Source organism: Tribolium madens, unplaced genomic scaffold (genome assembly GCF_015345945.1).
Source record: "Tribolium madens isolate multiple individuals breed KSU strain unplaced genomic scaffold, Tmad_KSU_1.1 Scaffold_19;HRSCAF=116;Tcas5.2_LG9, whole genome shotgun sequence".
Taxonomy (NCBI): domain Eukaryota; kingdom Metazoa; phylum Arthropoda; class Insecta; order Coleoptera; family Tenebrionidae; genus Tribolium; species Tribolium madens.
This window is the reverse complement of record NW_025400983.1, coordinates 13,925,480-13,941,074: the sequence shown is the minus strand read 5'-3', so window position 1 is coordinate 13,941,074 and position 15,595 is coordinate 13,925,480. Positions and strand designations below refer to the sequence as shown.

The 15,595-nt window shown below is 32.7% G+C and overlaps 1 protein-coding gene across 3 annotated transcripts in view; it reads right to left on the bottom strand.

Moving 5' to 3' along the window:
- The window catches only part of LOC123015766 (protein phosphatase PP2A 55 kDa regulatory subunit), a 50,454-nt gene that overhangs the window by 27,084 nt on the left and 7,775 nt on the right, over nucleotides 1-15,595 (bottom strand). Inside the window, exon 2 of one of the 3 annotated variants that reach the window (XM_044415693.1) lies at nucleotides 6,878-7,062. In XM_044415693.1, coding sequence (XP_044271628.1) covers nucleotides 6,878-6,956 — 79 coding nt within the window. In that variant the 5' untranslated portion in view covers nucleotides 6,957-7,062. Of the gene's footprint in view, nucleotides 1-35; nucleotides 338-6,877; nucleotides 7,063-15,595 lie in introns of those variants that run through there. The other 2 variants (XM_044415692.1, XM_044415694.1) reach the window with 2 other exon arrangements.

The window sequence follows — 15,595 nt, the reverse complement described above, 5'->3', positions numbered from 1 at the left end:
GGTCGGCGCCCGCCGCCGCCAAGCCATCAAATTACCTTCCATCATTTATAGAAAAACTGTATCTGTGGCGTACACTAGCCAATATCACACATAATATCCCCGCAACGGGGTCACGGTTGACGACGGCAAACAACGGCGGCGTTGCAACACTTACCGGCCATAACACGACTCGCGGGCGGGCTATGCGAGCTGCGCGAACGTTTCGTTGATTCGTAGCCAAATTTATCGACGACGGCGGTCCTTTGACGATACTTCATGTGCAAAATTGTCGCGTTTCACTGAAAAATGGCCGCCACACGAGGAACACTTTCGCACTCACTGGACTGCAAGCTGACGTCATTGGCGGATACACCAATGGTGGGGCGACTTTGGCGCCGCGACAAGTGGCCCGGCCGGTAAGAGAAATTGCGGAGGATTCCAACAGGTGGCGCCAAAACACAGGAGTTAACGTTTCAGTTGGTTTAAATTTTTTTTCAATTTCCGGCGACGTTATTGCTCATTGCACATGAACCTGTATTTGGCAGAATTATGATAAGACGATTGTAGTTGACTAAGTAATTAGAAGAGGAAGTGGTTTTATGAACAACGTGACACTAATTAATTTATCTGTTTATTAAACGGATGGTGGGTTAAAAATCAAGTTGGTGGTTGATATTTAAAAGACTCCGCCAAATTCAAATAATTAAAAAAATGTTTAAAAAAACAAATACAAAAATACAAAATATAACTAAATGTTACTCATATGAAAAAGTTATTACAGTTACAACAATTTACAAACAAGCCATCGTCATTACATATTTCAGAAAAAAAATTAAATTTAAAAATTCTACGACTGGTCAATTTTTCTTTACAAGGTGACACTTTTTGCTAAAAAATAATTGAAAAGTTACTTATCAAGTGTGCACCATAAACTATAAACATTTTTGCATCTTTTGTTTTCTACTATCACCTCTTAAATTTTCTGCACAACTGTTAAAATCACCCTCCTGCATATAATCGAATGATCAAAAAAATGTATGTTTTGGAAGACTAAGAAACATTACGTTTTCTCGATCATACAGAGTTAGTCTAATGTATATGTACATTAAAGACCCTATTAAACGCAACCCAAAATATCCAGGCTGCGCCAGAACTCGCGCCCCAGAGAAAAATGTCAAATGCCGGTGGCAATGGGTCGCCAAAAGAGTCCGAAATCAAGAGAAAAATGAACTTTTCTTTCTACTGAGTTAGAATAATGAAGTTGTAATTACAGATTTGCTGGTTTCAAGTAAAGCTAAAACTTTTTTTCCTTTGCAGTTTTGTAAACTCAATCCGGGGGGACATACTGTAGATTCAGGGAATTCAAGAGAAAAAAAGTGGAATTCATGACACTATCAAATTTAATGAATGAGAACTATTTTGATTTAAATTTTGTACTCTAAATTTTTCGACATAATAACAAGTTGTCTGTGACAATATATTTTGGCGCTTGACAATTATGGAATGTAATAATATAATAATCAGCTCAGGGTGATCTGAGTTTACACATATTTCTATTTTCGTTTTTGAAAACACCGGAATTTAACACGTGGGATGGCCAATGTTTGGAACTTTGTGAGTTTTTCAAAAATGTTTATTGACATGGTCGTATTGTAACTGCCATTAACAAAAAATAAAATAAAATAAAATAAAGTGTTTATAAAAAACGTTTTTATTGTGTTATTTTTCTACTTCAAATGTGGCATACATTACACTTTATTAATTATTAATTCATTCGTATTTTGGAAAATACAGAATGTCCAGAAAGTCGCGCACCTCCGTGACACTGTTTCATAGGGCGGTGCCCTACACACCCTCAAACCGAACGCTCATGCCTGTTTCTTTTGTTGTGAAAATCGAGGGTTTTCGGTATCTATTCTTGTTTTTCCATGTCACTATATGTTGTCGGATTAAGAGAAAGATAGTGATGTAAAACTTTCAAATGAGAAGCAGAATTCCGGATCAGTGGTAACAAAAATGTAACGACTTAAATTTTTAAATTTATTTAAAAATATGTAATATTTATTTATAAACCGAAATAATAAAAATACGATACATATACCTAATATCCTACGGATAATAATAATTTTGTATGAGAATATTCTTCTGTATAAAAGAGTGGAGCTTCATGGCTTAAAATTTGTCACTAGGGTTTAGTTGTAACACGGATTCTTATTTTACACAGAAATCAAATGTTTTCGACCTATTTCACCTCAAAAAACGCAGTTGCGACGTTGCCAGTGAGGAGATGGCTGTGGCACGGGCAGTACAGTTATTTTTATCTGACCATAAATTTATCATTTAGGGACAATGAACAAGTGAACAGTTTTGGTATTTAATATCAGGACTAGGTATTTAGCAACAAGTGGCCGGTAAAAAAAGCAGATAGGTACCGAAAAACAACGTAAATATAAATTGCAACAATGCTGACTTAATTTTATTAACCTCCAATTAGTCAAAAAAATCCAATTAGGTAAGTAGGCTAATTTTCATTCTAGCCCTGAATGCTGTATCACTAATACTTGAAGTTGTCGATAAATGCAGATTTTACTTTTGCTTCTCATTATTTGCGAGGCTGCTTCAATTTTTATCTGGCAATTTTCAATCTATGTATGCTGCATTTTGGATGTCCGAATAGGGAATCTCCGAAACTAAGAAACTAGCCAAAAACGAGTGATACATTCTGGGGCTCATTTTTTGAGGAAATAATATTGGTTAAAACCGCATCCTGCTATCGTCTTTTGTTTTCGATTTACAGACAAAAGTTGACATTTTGGCGAAATCTAAAAAAAATCATATCTTCGTTATTATAGAAGATACGGATGTGAAATAAAGACATTATGCAGGCACTTTTTCACAGGGAATTTAATAATGTAGTTAACAATTTTTTTTGAGTTATTGGTTTAGCCGTAATAAAATAAATTTGTATTTTTTTAAATGGAAATCATAGGCGGCTATGGCAATTTTGAAAAGCTTTTTTTTATGATCTAAAAATGCATACTTGTAACAAAATATTTTTTTTATAATTATACTTAGAAAATGAAATACATATTTTGTCTGATAATAGTTGGCCATGGAAAAACTATTTCACTCCAAATGTGTAAATAATAATCAATAAGAGTTTTGTAAAATAGATGAAATTATAAATATTTAAAAAATACGATAAGTTAGAATAAGATAAGTATTGAACAAATATGCGAGCGGCTAAGAACAAAATTATTACGTATTTTTAAGAAATTCAAAAATAGTAAAAACAAATGTGTCAGCAGTCAATACAATTAAAAAAAACATTTTTTTGATGATCTAATGGAGGTAGGATAACGTTTTACATAGACGGAATTTGGGTATTTGAATAGCCATATCGTCATTTTTGTGTCATATAAAATACATTTTATTGAAGAATTAAAGTGGCTTTTTTTACAACGCTCTATTATGTATCACTAGAAGTTACAATGGTAATGTTAGCTTGTTTAAAAACAAAGAAATGTTATTAGTCGCCAATAAGTTGATTTACAATTTATTTTGAATCTTTTTCATCACTTAGCACTTAGAAAAACTCTTTCATTAGTGACACTGGTTGAATATAATATAGTTTAAATCTTTTTAGTTGAAGATGCAACATTTTTTCATGGCCAACTGCGAACAAAAATCAAAGATAATTTTTTGCTAAAAATGTATTATAATAATTTGTTACAAATATACAGGGCGATTCAGATAAGATAATGAGCCTGACGATCTGGCGATGCAACCCAAAAAACAAATTTCATTTACGCCTTTGATCCAATTTGAATTAGGATTTGCAAGTTGAATCCAAGTTATCATCTTGGTGTCACTCTGACATTAGTGCAGAGAACGATTATTAGTGCCATTCAGTTCTCGCGGAATGATAGAGAAATTAGAGAAGTCTTTTCAGTGTAAACCCAATACAAAATGTATGAAACAATGAAACATTAAAGGTAGGCAAACAGTTTTTTTTAAAATCATAAATTGCATGTCAAATCACTATCAGAGCAACATAAGATAACTTGGATTGCAAATGCAAATCGTAATTAAAATTAGATCAAAACGTAAATGAAATCTGTTTTTTGGGTTGCATCGCCAGATCGTCAGGCTCATTATCTTATCTGAATCGCCCTGTATATTTTTTAGATAAGAAAAAAACAAGCTTTCTAAAAATGACATAGCCATCTATGGTTCCCATTTAGAAAATACAAGTTTATTTTATTACGGCTAAACCAATAACTGAAAAAAAAAATGTTAACTACATGATTAAATTCTACATAAAAAAGTGCCTGTATAATGTATTTATTTCAAATCCGTATCTTCTATAATAACGAAGTTATGAATTTTTTTAGATTTCGCCAAAATGTCAACTTTTGTCTGTAAGTCGAAAACAAAAGACGATAGCAAGATGCGGTTTTCACCAATATTATTTTCTCAAAAAATGAGCCCCAGAATGTATCACTCGTTTTTGGCTAAACCTCTTAGTTTCGGAGATTCCCTATTCGGACATCCAAAATGCAGCACCCTGTACACTCAGAAATGTAGAAAATGTCGTGTCCATAAACCGTACCCTCATTATCCTCCTACCTAACCGCAGTTATAAACCATCTGCAAGGGAAAAGTAATAAAAATGCTTTTGCATTTAGCCTCAACATTTCTTTTAAGTAAATCTTGTCTTCGGATATTATTTCATTAATAATAATTATTTTAATTAAACGTGTAAAGTGTGTTTTATACGGTGTATTATACTGAAACGAGTCAATTTGTAATTTTAAAACGTCATTATTTTGTCTCAGTGGAAAGAATAGTATATTAAAGTTCAAGTTCCAGAAGGTGGGAGTTGAGGAACAAATGAGTGCTTGAAGAACCTTCTGCAACAAGTGCTTTATACTATTTTTTCTATTTTGCCGCTTTATAGGAGAAAATCAGCAAAGTAGCTGACCTCTGGTGTCCGTTTTGAAACTATTCAAATGGAGAGAACATATTTTGACAATATCAGTTTTCCATTTTTGACAATTTGACAAGTCAATGTTAATGTGAGTAGTACTTTCAAGCGTTTTTGCTCCGTATCTCATTGTAGAAACTATGTGGGAGGGTATATTTCCATGTACATATTACTTTCTAAAATGGAGATTTCAACTTTTGGTATTATTGTTTTAAATAAAAAAAATACTTTTAAAAACCGTTAGGTGACAGATTAAATAAAACATGAATAAAACTAAAAGTTGTCCACAAAATTTCGTCAAAATCCCGCCAAAAGTCGCTGCGCCGGCGCCGTCATCGAACTTTTTAAAGTTTTAAAGCTATAGCCATGAAAATTGCTATTTAGGCTTTCGGTTAAAAATAAAAAAATACGTATTTTACCATTTTTGGAAATTTCACCCCCAAGGGGGTTGAACAAGGGTAAAAGGTAAAATATTTGTATTTTTTTTAAAGTTAAATTCATGAAAATTGGTATTTGGACTCTCAGTTAAAAACAAATAAACACGTGTTTTAGGATTTTGGAAAATTTCATCCCCAAAGAGGTCAAACAAGGGGTGAAAATTTGTATAAATATTTATAAATTCGTCATTTTTGAAGTTATATTTATGAAATTTGGGCTTTCGGTTAAAAATGAAGAAACACGTGTTTTAGGATTTTTGAAAATTCCACCCTCTAGGGGGTTAAACAGGGATGACAATTTGTATTAAAATATGTCATTTATAAAGTTAAATCCTTAAAATATCCGTTTTTTTTAAGTTAAATCTATGAAAATTGGTGTTTGGGTGTTCAGTTAAAAACAAAATAGCACGTGTTTCAAGATTTTGGAGAATTCATTCTATCTCTAAGGGGGTCAAATAAGGGATGAAAGTTTGTATAAATATGTATTATAGTTAAACATGGAATGAAAATTTGTATCAAAATTTGTCATTATTAAGTATTATCCATGAAATAAAACTTAAAATTTTACGGTTTTTAAATAAGTTATAAAAGACGGACTTTTTATTTTTACTACGAAGTTCATAATAAATTATGTGTTGCTATATTTCGTTAGTAAGTTTCTTAGCCCTTCTGCGTTTTGAAGTAGTTGTGGATGTCAAACTACCACGCGAGCGAAGCCGCGGGCAACAGCTAGTCCTTTTATAAATTAGAAGACGAATTTTTTTTTTCTAGAGAATTTTGCGACGGTTGGCGACATTTATGTGAAATAATTTTAGGCGGCTGTAAAAAATAAAAATAATTCTTATTTTCACATTTGAAAATGAATAGTGAAAAAAGTCCGTCACTAAAATTAAATTAACGCCAACGACTTATTAAAGCACTCAAATAACTCAAATGACGTCATTTGGATGCTGGAATAGTCTTATTCTCAACTCAAAATAGAAAAAAGTAAATTTTCTCTTGATTTTGGATTTTTTATCTGCTTTTTAAGAATCATCACAATAGCGGTTTTATTTTTTCGACAGTAGTTGTTCAAGTTTTCACCATTCTCTCTCACCATCATGACTCAGTGTTAAGTAAGCTTCATAATGGAAACAAATATTTGAATTTACTAAATTTACTCGCGCTTTATGTTTACTATTACTAATTGAAACACGCAAAATCTTAATTACTAACCAAGGAAGAATTAATTCCACAAGCTTTTTTCTTGATAATACAGGGTGTTTCACACAACTTTAAAATATACAAAAGTCACTAATAAAACTATTAAATTCTTGATTATATCTAGATATCTTTTTATTTTATTATCAAAGAAATATGCAAAATACTTAAAAATCGCAACACTATTATTTCCCTATGTTCGAGTTTGAGACTGCACACCCGATATAAAACACTCTGTATAAACGAAAGCTTGTTCTCACGTTACAAAACTCACCTGGAGTTGGGGCACGTTTGGTGGCATGTACAGCTGTGTTGATGAGCCCCCCTAATTTTCCTAGTCCCGTGTGGCGCATAGCTGGGGGCCCGGGCTTTCCCCCCGCCTTTTTGCCGTTCACTGGAGAGGCCCATAGGCCGATAACACCCGCGTGACGTATCGTGGTCGCCCAAATTAAACGAATTCTGTAATTACAAAAAATCGATCAATTTATCACCAGCATTTAGAATACAACCTAAATTCGACGTTTTATAAACATCAAAGTTTTCGAGTTTTTTTTGAAACTATCGACGTCAAAAATGGAAACACCAATTTTTATATTTTGTAAACCGGTTTTTTTTATGTCATTATTTCACAGGCGTGCCGTAGTTCTCGTTTAATGAGAAGAAACCAACTGTTCTACCTCAGTAATTAAACAAATCTGCAAGATTTTCTGAATCTACTTCACACACGTTGTGACACGTAATTTAAAATTGAAAATAATTTTTACCAATCTGGTCTTCCAGTAAGTATACATGTATCAGAACCCATGAAACCCTACTAACTTGATGACGTTTCTCTATGTCATAATGACAGGAAAGACTTGATTACAAAAGTTAAAAATAAAAAAAATGAGTTCTTGATTTATGTGGTGATTTCATTTTTTTTGATGTCAATAGTACAGTTGGAGACAAAATACTTTGGTCGTCACTTTTCTGACACTTTAATGTAATTCAAGCTTTAACGTTAAAATGAATGACAATTTCAAATTAATGACACCTATTATATTTTCCTATCAAAAATATGTACAACTTGTCAACTATGATTGACAGTACCTAAAAATAAGGTTAACCAACAGTCCTAAAGCATGCTTTACAATTTAATGTCACTCAAGTGACATTGATGACCAAAGTATTTTGTCGCCAACTGTACGTTAATAAGTGCGCAATTGTTTCCCACATAAAAAATACGCCTCTGGGAAATATCGAATTCCTGCAGTGTGAGCAACACCTGAAGAAAATCCCATATGGTTGACAGGTAAATATTTCCAAGTCTGATGTGATAAATCCATATGTGAAACCCAGGCAACTTCGGGTGGTCTTAAAGTTGAATTTACTGTGCTCGACAGAAAATAAACTATTAATCATCAGCAGGAGTAATACAATTAAGTTCAACAAAGCCGGAACATTACAGGGTGAGTCATATGTAATAAAGACCCTAACCGATTTTTAGACGCAACCCAAAATACATTCACAGATACCACTATGCGTTAATTAATGTTCTGTTTGAAAATTTTCAAAGATATAAACATAGATACCAGCTTTGACAATTTTTAGAACTTGGAATCCTACGGTGTACTTTTGACGGTACAGATTCAGCGACAGGATTTTGTAGCATTCCCCATTTGTCAAGATCATGTCAGTTTCTTCGTTGTTTGAATACATTTTGAATTCAAGGGAAAAAGAATGTAGAATTTTTGACACTGTCAAATTTAATTAATGACATATCAACAATTACTTTGATTTGAATTTAATAAACTAAATTATTCAAACACAAAAAGCAAAGTTGTCTGTGAGAATGTATTTTGGGTTGCGTCTAAAAATCGGTCAGGGTTTTTATTATAAGTGACTCAGCCAGTATATGTAAAGTTTATATTTTAATGAATTGCTGGTGGGGGTAGTGTGAATTAAGAACACCGACATGACCCCCGCCGCAAATTTAGACTTGAAGAGTTTCTTGATGTTTGTAGTGTTTCCTTAAAGGTAAATACAGATCCTGACCTGACCTGACCTGACCGAGCAGTGGTGAGCACACAAAAAAGACTCACCACTGTTCGGTTTTAAAGTATCACCCCTTAGCCGGTGGAAGTGAGTTTTGACAACAGGTAAAGTTTATAATTTTTTTAACATCAATTGCAACATTTTCAACAAATATTTTTGTACATTTATAAAATGCATAAACATATCTTTGTAAAACAATAAATAAAAAAACATTTTTATTTAAGAAAAACATTAATGGTATGGTAATCTCAAAAGTTTAAACAATTAATTAAAATAAAAAATATTTGGGCATCACTCCTTTACAACCTTTAAACATTCATTCCATTAAAAAAATGTTACTATGTTTATTTCGTAAGTATAAACAAATAATTTATATTCAATTTTTTTGAATAGCATTTTTACAGCCATTGCACACCTATAAATTTGTTTGCCAAAAAAATTGGTAGTTCCGCCAGAATAAAATCGTGTCCAGACTTTTGGACCATCTGTATAAAATGAATTACTTCCTTTCACAACGTGAATTTTTGTTTTATACAGCATGATTCTTAAATAGACCGACAAAATTTTATTACAGCTTCCCAAGGATAAATGAAGACAAACTGTACCCTTTTTACGTTTATATCTTTTAGGGGGGCAAAACCCCCTTGATACGTGCCGCTTAGAGCGGTTATGAATTGTTGCAATGATCAAGTACATTATCATCAAATTAATACCATAGTTTCCATTACCTGTACTATTTACGAACGCATCAGTGGCGTACGCGTTATCTCAAAAATAACTTTAATATAATTTATTTGGAGAACGGTTAAACAAAGAATTTTTTAAATATTGTTTCCAGCATGTATACTCATTTGATACTACCAGGGATAAGATTTTGTCGGTCTATTTAAGAATCACCATGTATAGCGTATTAGTTTTTTTCTACCATGAATATCATCTCATTTAAATATCAACACCCTGTATATTCGCATTTTTTTTCAAAATTCACTTCCAAATGACAAAAACAAATAGTAAGACAAATGACCTACACTTTTGACGTACAGTCGAACAAAGTAAAAATGACGCTTCAATAAACCAGCCCCTGCTGTGGATGACGACCCTTCTAGCCGCAAGCAGGCTAAATTAATAATAATTTGTTTTTTCGTCAATGTCATCATTAATGCATAATTTTCTTCAAGAAATGGTTTGTTAATTTTTTTATTGAAAAAATTACATTTTCATTTAGCTTGAGCAAAATAAATGGCAATTGACTCATATCTCACGAACGGTTGGTTTTAGGCACATGGTACTAAAACTTGTTAAAAGACAATTAAACAAAGTATCCAAAAGTGGTAAAATATACAGGGTGTTCCATTTAAAAAAATAAAGTTGATGTCATTTCCGGTGAAACAGAAAACAGCATTAATTTAGCATCTATCCTAAACGATAGATGACAAAAAATGTTCAACTTTGTTCTAAGAAGTATTGTCATAACTTCGAAAATAATGGAGTTATGGCTTGGGGCATTTTTCATAATACAGTCTGTATCTAAGACAATAAGCAAAGAAAATTACTGATAACATGTAGTATTAATCAATCCTGGCATTTTAAAATTAGAAACTCATTGGATGGGGATGGCAAGAAGAATCGATAGAATTTAGCATCTATCCTAAACGATAGACGACAAAAAATGTTCAACTTTGTTCTAAGAAGTATTGTCATAACTTCGAAAATAATGGAGTTATGGCTTGGGGCGTTTTTCATAATACAGTCTGTATCTAAAACAATAAGCAAAGAAAATTACTGATAACATGTAGTATTAATCAATCCTGGCATTTTAAAATTAGAAACTCATTGGATGGGGATGGCAAGAAGAATCGGTAGAATTTACAATGGGTTCCGCAGTCTCTCTAAACAATAGAAACTACATGAATGTTTACCAGTTACGCAACCTATGTTTAGAACGTACAATTTTATTTTTTGGATAATATCAAAACTTGTTTTTTTTTAATTACTCACTATTTGTGTTGAATTATCAAAAAATTAATTTATTTCATTGCATAAGCTGCAATACTCTTCAAACCTAAACCCTAAAAATGTCTATTCCTTTCTGTGTAGGCACCACCTAATAAGTTTAATTTACAATCGCAAAATCTGTAGGTCGCGTCGACCATGTCCTCAAAACGAACAATAATTGGAATAAGGTCGGCCGGTACAGATTCGTCTGAAGTCAATCTAAAGAAACCTCAATATGCAAATAAACAGCATTCAGGCAACCATACTGCTCGTTAAAACAGTCGAAAATAGAACCCCAGTCACTCGAAGAAATATTTATAGGGAATGCATCAATCCAAAGCAGATACTATTAGGTAGTCGGTATTGATTTGTGCACTATAACTAAAACTTTCCGTTATTAATTGCGTAGAAATTTCATGTAACAGGTGCAAACAATTATGAATATAGCATTCAGTTTGCCATAAACTATGTAATAAGTTAAATGGTTTGCCAACTTGTTGCTGAGGTTCGAATCCCTCGACCCAATTAATTTGAAAATTGTGTAATCTTAGGATGCAAATCCTTTAGGGCATGGGTTTTTTCTTAAACCGACGGTAACGTTGCGAATTTAGAAACATGAAAATACGGTTTCTTATAAGTTGCTGCCAAATTTTATGCGGTGGAATATTTTAAACGGATTTATGCCGATAAAATAGAATCGGGAAAGCAAAATGCGTTAGTTATTTATTCAAATAAAAAATTCCTTAAATATATTTGTACTTACAACTAAAAATTGAAATAATTGTGTAGCCATTAAATGTTTAAAATGACTTCATTGCTTCAGTTGACTAATGTAACAATTATCACGGGCCGGTAAATTAAAGTAGAAGGTCCCCCTTACACGCACTTGTTATTTTTTTTCAAAACGAGTCACCCTGGATGTTTCATAGAATAAACAAAAATTAGAAAATCCAGTGACAGGTCAATTTTTATTTACTGAGGGACACCTTTTGAAAGCTGTAGCACAACCCTTTTTGTAGTACGCACAACCCCTTTCAAAATTTTTAAAAGGATCCCCCCCCCCATTGTGATAACTCAAATAAAAGGTATTTTGATCAGGAATTAAGTTTTTTGTTTGAGTTTTGAGTATTTTTTATTTACGTTATGCAGAACAAGATATAGCAGAACAAATTACTATAAAAATGCAAAGATAGCTCTGAAACGTTGTTTGTGTTTATTGACAAATGTCAAAAAATTAAAAAATTGACCTGTCCCGCGGTTTTCTAATTTTTGTTTATTTTCTGAGGTATCCAGGGTTCGTTTTAAAAAAAGCAACCTATATTTTCAGATATACGAGTAAAATACTTCACCTTTTTAGGTGTTATTAAAACTCCCGATAAGTAGTATATTGGATTTTTAGAAATTTCACCTAAGACTGTCGATTAATGTCTTTGTTGCTCCTGATATGTTCCTAGCAGAGCAACTAAAACTATAATTAAGATCTAAAATTATACCGAGCGATCAAGATAATTTGTAATCGAGTCATCTTTGAATCCGAAAACTTACTATCTATTTCAGTTGATAGTAGAATTTGATAAACAGGGTTTTTAGCGGTTTTACCAGTGGCGGCTCGTGACTTTTAGACAGGGGGGTCGCAATTAAAATGATGGTATATAACGAGTTTTTATTAAAATTTGGCGTCATAGTTGGAAGTGACTATGAGTGTGTTGTAAACAAACCCTAATTTTTAATACATCCAGTGAGATGTCAATATCAGATAACTTTCAAGAAGATGGTGCGGTCATAATCAAACTTTTGCAGATAACTTTGACGTCAATTTAAAAATAATGTAACAAAAAAAAAACTTACTTGAAATAAAATATGTATTAATAACACAAAAAAAAGATATTTCTTAAAATTAAATTCTGCTCTTCGGTCCTTATAGATATAAATTTCTCCAACACTTTTTTTTCAAAATTGTCAATGTCTTGCATAATGCAATATTGCAGTAAAATCGATTAATTCCCTAAAAATTCCGCGATTTCCCGATTCCTCACTTTCGTCGTGACCTCTGAGTGCCTTAATTTTTATTTTGTCTTCTAGAGGAAGTCTGTTAAAATCTGTTTTTACTTACACTTCACTATTTGCACTTCCACTCACTGTCAATTCACAATAAACATAAATTAAARCTATAATGAAAACTGCATGTGCTTTGTCAAATCGGTCAAAAATCACGAAATCCAACTAATAAGACGCTATTCTTTTTGTGCAAGCGTAAATGTCATTTTAATCTCAAAAAAACCCAAATTAATAAAATCACTAATTACTCGGCGCTTCTTTTAAAATACGCAGAGCTAATTGGTTGTTCGTTTTTATCTCCCCTTAAATCCAAAGCACCCCCTCGCCCATACTCTCGTGTTTCCAATGCGCCKATCTCACTTTCAYACCCGTCGCCTRAGCGTGGCCGCAGAATCTTAGCGGCCAAGTCTTGATATAGTGGTGAGCACGTGAGGAACATTTGAATTTTTTGATTGGCTAGCAGAAGCGTAGAGCTGAGCTATAGATGCGTTGTCATGACAACCAGGGCCGCGGAATTGTTTGCGCCCTGTTTGCGCTGTACCATCGAAATAACTTAATTTCTGGGTTTATAAAAAATAAATGGGCATTTTTACTCAAATTACAAAATTTCTAATTAAACTTTTATAATAAAATAAATCACTCTAAACTAAATAAAACGTTCTTTATGGTTTCTTGTCCAGGGGGGGCGCGCGGCAAAGCGGCCTTAAGAGAAACCGCCACTGGGTTTTACCACAGTTGTGTTGACTCTCGTAGCCATGATTTTCGATTTTATTTTTTAAAGGTGGCAATGATGTTTTTTTCTGTCACATTGAAATTAAAGGTTATGTACGATGGTTTTAGGGTTTAATAAAATTTTAAGATACAATCGCGTGCTTTATTCAGAACATTCAACAGCCGAAGCTTGTTTTTAGATGAAACATCAGTGAATAACTCCGATTACCTCCGATAAAAAAGTGTCGATCAAATTAAAAGTTGGAACACCAAACCCAAGTCCAAGAATTTTGTTCAAAACGTTGATCGAACCTCTGATATGAAAGATTTGTAAGAAGAAAAGCATCTTCTTGCTAGAATCTGTTAATCATGTCCATGGTGTTTGTGGCAGTTATCAATTTACAAATAAAACTTTTGAATGTTGCACAAAAGGTTGGTTCTTCTTAATAAATCAAAGATCGTTATTGATAATAACAAACATTTTAGCTACACCCATAGTTTTAATTAACAAAATTGTTATGAAACATACCTTGCACCTTGTACAAGGGTAATGTGCCTCACATATTATTGTTCCAAACTGAAACGCAGTTGCCTCAAGGAAACTTTTAGTGGTGCAGTGGTTTAGTTGATTAACTAAAAATCGGAAAACCCTCCAAAATATTTCGTAGATATTTGACTTATACTGGATAACAAGATTGTTTTATTACCTTTTGGTAAATTTCAAAGGTTGGTTAAGGACTAATAGTTAACCATCACAAATTTAGTTTTGTGCTTCAGTGATAGGAGTTTGTGATACAACGTGTTTTGGTGTTGGTATGTTGGAGGATTAGCATAATTCTTTATTGTGACGATAGTTCTGCAGTTCATCAAATCATTTAAAACAAATTTTTGCTCCTATGAATAAGGTCACAAGCAGGCCTATCTAGGGGGAAGCAAACCCAAGTTGATCCTTTGGTTTTGAGCAAGAACGAATATTGTTGGATAAAATTTCCAGATTCTACTGACTTTGCCTGCAGATGCTTCTATCTGAGTTGATTATATCTGATAGATTTGCAACTACCTTTTATGAGTAAATTGAAAATAAAAGTATTTTTCATATACGTTTGAGTGATTTAACCAAAATTGGAGCTCAATAAAACTCGTTCAAATACTATTGAAACACTCATGTTTTGGGTTATTTTAAATATCCAAATCAAATAGTATGTATTGCAGTCCCTTCGGTTTCCGTTAACGAGCACATTAAAATCAATTTAAATAAATAAACTCAAGATTTACTAATTAAAACACCAGCTGTTCGTGGATTGTCAATAAATGTCAAAATGCTGTCAAAAGTGATCAGTGTATTTGTCAAGGTTACTTCGTTGTGCATAAAAGTTGAGTACACTCGTAAATTGTGACCTTGAGAATTTTACTATCCAGAGAAATATAGTGTATGTCTATGAAACGTCAAATAAAATGAAAAGTTGAGAAGGTAAAATGAGATGATCAAAAAAATGATGATTTTATTAACTAAATTTATGATTTATCTTCAAAAAAGACCGTTAACTGTTCTATTGTTATACGCCAGCGACTAATTCCAGTCCATTTTGCCGTTTTATCTTTTGACTTGTCATTTTGTTTGACGTGCACTTGGTTCAAAAAGACATAACACGATTACAAATTATCTTGATCTCTCGATACAAGAAGTAAGTAAAAACGATTCACGTTGCATTTTCTCTTAGAAATATTTGCACCATCCAATTGACAATCTATTATAACTATTAACATACCAAGGATGTTATGAATGTCATACAACGGAATTTTGGACTACTTGTCATTCAATTGACATAAAAATGTAAAACGGACCATATGTGCAACTAACCTCACTTTCGGTTTTTGTAATTTTTATCTTGACAGCTAGAGAAAAAATGACAATAAGTGCAAATAATTTATACCGGCTGTCCCAGACAGGTTTGGATATAGAAAATTAACATGGGAAATTAGATTTAATTTTTTTCCGGCTGCAGGAGTAACAGACATTAAAATCTGATTAATGGAGCTTGTAGTGTTCGAAAAGGGCTATCTTATCGATATTTTTGTCGATTTTTCAATTAACTCCATTTGGGCAAAAACGGCCCTCGAAAAATCGAAATTTGAATTTGCCGGGTTAGCGTTACTAAGAAACGAACTATCAAGTCAAATTCTGACAAATTCT